The sequence below is a fragment of the Dryobates pubescens genome, chromosome 26 (assembly GCF_014839835.1).
Source record: "Dryobates pubescens isolate bDryPub1 chromosome 26, bDryPub1.pri, whole genome shotgun sequence".
NCBI lineage: Eukaryota > Metazoa > Chordata > Aves > Piciformes > Picidae > Dryobates > Dryobates pubescens.
Genome location: NC_071637.1, coordinates 17,323,940 through 17,327,562, shown reverse-complemented (window position 1 = coordinate 17,327,562; position 3,623 = coordinate 17,323,940). Strand labels below are relative to the sequence as shown.

The window sequence follows — 3,623 nt, the reverse complement described above, 5'->3', positions numbered from 1 at the left end:
CTCAGTGTGGAGCCCTTCTGCACCGTCCTGCCCTGGAGAACAGTTCTAGATCAGTAAACTGAGCATCACCTCCTCCTGGAGCTCTCCTCTGCCACATTTCTCTCTGACAAAGACAACAGTTCCTGGAAATCTGCCTTCCCCCTGCAGACCTACCAAACCTTGCTTTCCCTTACAGGGGCTTCCAAGCTGCGCCAGCTTTCCCAGGAGAGGCAAGAGGAGAGCCCAGAGGGGCTCTCAGCTGAAGCAGCAGCCCCCACAGCTTCCCTCCACAGCACCTTGGGCACTCTTCCATTTGTTTAATTTTGCTCAGGCTCTGTGGCTGCTCAGATCGTGGCTGAGGCGCAGGAGCTGTCTGTGTGCTGTGTACACTGAGCCTGAAACACTTCTCAGCTGCTGAAAAGTCAGGCAGACCCCAAGGGCTTGAAGAGCTCCCTGTGGGCAAGGAAGTGTTTGGTTCCCACCCAGGCAGCAGTGCACAGAAATATTGCCAGGAGAAGGTAAATATCTACAGGAGTGGAGGAGGGCCAGTTTGACCGAGGCAGAGATGTGGTGCTGAGGGACATGGCTCAGCACCAGACTTGACAGAGCTAGAGAATGCTTGGACTTGATCTTGAAGGTCCTTTCCAGCCTGAACTGCATGGCTCTGAACTACATGGAGCCAGAGAATCATTTTGGCTGGAAAAGACCTTTAGGATGATGGAGGCAGCTGCCCTGACTGGTTGAAAGGCACCACCAGGCACAGCCCTGGGGACCTCTGCTTTTTGCCTCCCCTGGCCCTGCACAAAGGTCAGGGAGCCTGCAGCTGGGGGATGCACCCAAGAGGCTAAAGGGGAATCAAGAGAGCCTCTTCGTGCAGGGACATGGAGGTGAGGTGATCCTAGCTGCTGCTGCTGTTGCTCTCTGACCTGGGGGCATTTCTGCCACGCTCCACAAGACTCCTGCATCTTGTGCTGCACACTGAAGGCTTTAGCTGCAGTTCCAAAGCCGGGGAGAAGCCAGCCGAGCTCTCCCCCAGCACCCAATCCCAGCGTGGATCTGCCAAGCTACAGCTGTTTGTTTGCTCCTTTTGAGCACTGCAATATTGGTTACCTCCTCCCTCTCCCCTCAGCCCTCGTGTGCATCTCTGTTAAAACCACTCGGTGCTCCCTGGGGAAGCAGTTTAACACCCAGCCCACCCCTCCCCTTCCCAACGTTGCACATATCCCTGAGGGCTGCCTGTGCTCCTCAGTGTCTCCCTCACTCCTGGAGGGATGCAGCCCTGGAGCATCAGCTGCTCACCAGCGTCCTCCTTATTTACTCTTTAAGCCACCCTGCAGAGAGCAAAAACTTTTCCCCCACCCTCTCCCCTCCCTGGTGTGAACAAGTGCTAATCACTCAGACGTGCAAGGCACACCCAGAGCCACCATGATGTGACTGCGAAGCTGGGGAACGTCAGCAGCCCGGAGACCCTCCTCCAGCTCGGATTAAAGAGAGGAGGCTGAGCAGAGCTGGAGGAGCAGCAGGTGCTGGAGGTGGCAGCCAGAGCTACTCACCAGGTAAGGAACAGCCCAAGCCTCCATCCCCATCCCTCCCGGTCCCGCTCACTTCGCTGCTGTGTGACAACAAAAGCCCCACGGAGTGAGGAGCTTCTCCCTGCGCAGCCTGGGGACCAGCTGCCGAGCCTCTGATCTGCACAGCGGGGGTCGGCTCTTCGCTCGCTTCCCGCGGAGAATTCTTGGACGTAAGGGTCAGGAGGCAGGGATGGAGGTGGATGTGGATGGGGTAGTTTTTGCTTGGGCTCTGAAGTGGATTTGCTTTCAGGCTCCTTCTGCTCCCTTCTCCTCGAATAATCCTGAAGTTGGGAGATTTAAGCCTTTGTGTCCACCCGTGCCAAGTTTTGTGTGCTGCCAGTTTGCCATGGAGATGCTCCTGGCAAAGGTCCTGACCTGCCCTTGCCTCAAGGCTTACTTTCATTGTGCATTAAGCTCCTTTAATCCTCAGGTCTGAAAATAATCTTTGAACTCTCTTTCCCCTCTTCCTCCTTTTGCCTTTTTGGAGCGGGGAGTATCCCTGGTGGCAACTTCTGCCTGATTTGTGAGATCTCAGTCAGTGAAGAGCTTGGACTCAGACAAAGGCACTGATTAACCACTGCGACGTTCCTGCTCCGGCGTGGAAAACCCAGCTCCGTGCAAGGGAGGCAGCAGCTGCCCCCCAGAGCTTCCCCGGGCTGCGCACAGCCAGCCAGGCACAGAGCTGCCTCTGCTCTCCCTGGTCCTGCCAGCCCCGAAGAGGACTCGCTGCAGACAGCTGAGCTGGAGCCACTCGACTTGCCCAGCAGAGGAAAGCCGAAGCTCCCTGGGATGCTCTCCGAGGAATTCCCTGGCTGACACGGGGAGTTATAACTCTTTGTTGATGGAGCTTTGTGTCTTGGGTTGGTTTTTTCTTGCCTCTGATCCCTTGCAAATCAACTTCTCCAGTGGTGGAGGTAAGTCAGATGGTCCATGCTGCCTCACAACCCCTTCTTTGGAACTAACCCTCTTCTAAATGAGACAGCAGCTGCTTCTCACGGGAGGAAAGAGCTCTCCTCTCCTTCCTGGGCTAGCAGGGCTTCCAGTGACACCCGAGGTGATCTGTGACCGGCAAGCATGGGGAACAGCTCTCTTTGGGATGATCTGAACAGCAGCTGCAGCAACGCAGGCAACAGCTGCTACCTGGACAGCAGCGTGAGGTTCAACTTAACCTTCCAGGACTCAGCAGCAGAGTTCTACGTGGTCCTGCCCGTGATTTACTCCCTGATCTGTGCCGTGGGGCTCACCGGCAACACCGCTGTCATCTACGTGATCCTCAAGGCCCCCAAGATGAAGACCGTGACCAACATGTTCATCCTCAACCTCGCCATCGCCGACGACTTGTTCACGCTGGTGCTGCCCATCAACATCGCCGAGCACCTCCTCCACTACTGGCCCTTCGGAGAGGTCCTCTGCAAGGTCATCTTGTCCATAGACCACTACAACATCTTCTCCAGCATCTACTTCCTGACAGTGATGAGCATAGACAGGTACCTGGTGGTGCTCGCCACCGTCCGCTCCAAGCGGATGCCGCACCGCACCTACCGCGCGGCCAGGATCGTCAGCCTCTGCGTCTGGCTCCTGGTCACCCTCATCGTCCTGCCCTTCGTCGTCTTCGCCAACGTCTACGTAGACGACCTGGAGATCAAGAGCTGTGGTCTCAACTTCCCCAAGCCCGAGAGGTTTTGGTTCAAAGCCAGCAGGATCTACACCCTCATCCTCGGCTTCGCCATCCCGGTGTCCACCATCTGCATCCTCTACGCCGTGATGCTCTACAAGCTGAGGCACATGCACTTGAACTCCAACGCCAAGGCCCTGGACAAGGCCAAGAAGAAGGTCACTGTCATGGTCTTCATAGTCCTGGCTGTGTGTCTCTTCTGTTGGACGCCCTTCCACCTGGCCACCATCGTGGCTTTGACCACTGACTTGCCCCAGACCTCCGTGGTCATCGGCATCTCCTACTTCATCACCAGCCTCAGCTATGCCAACTCCTGCCTGAACCCCTTCCTCTATGCCTTCCTGGACGACAGCTTCCGGAAGAGCTTCCGGAAGATGCTGGAGTGCAGAACTTCCTGA

General features: G+C 56.5%; 1 protein-coding gene across 1 annotated transcript; it reads left to right on the top strand.

Moving 5' to 3' along the window:
- The first annotated feature begins 2,624 nt into the window (after positions 1-2,624).
- NPBWR2 (neuropeptides B and W receptor 2) lies at positions 2,625-3,623 on the top strand. Its single transcript, XM_054173627.1, has one exon. It carries the CDS (start codon positions 2,625-2,627, stop codon positions 3,621-3,623), a length of 999 nt encoding a protein of 332 aa, XP_054029602.1.

What these genes read in the sequence shown, in the direction of transcription:
- NPBWR2 (XM_054173627.1), top strand. Translation starts at nt 2,625, where the DNA reads ATGGGGAACAGCTCTCTTTGGGATGATCTGAACAGCAGCTGCAGCAAC.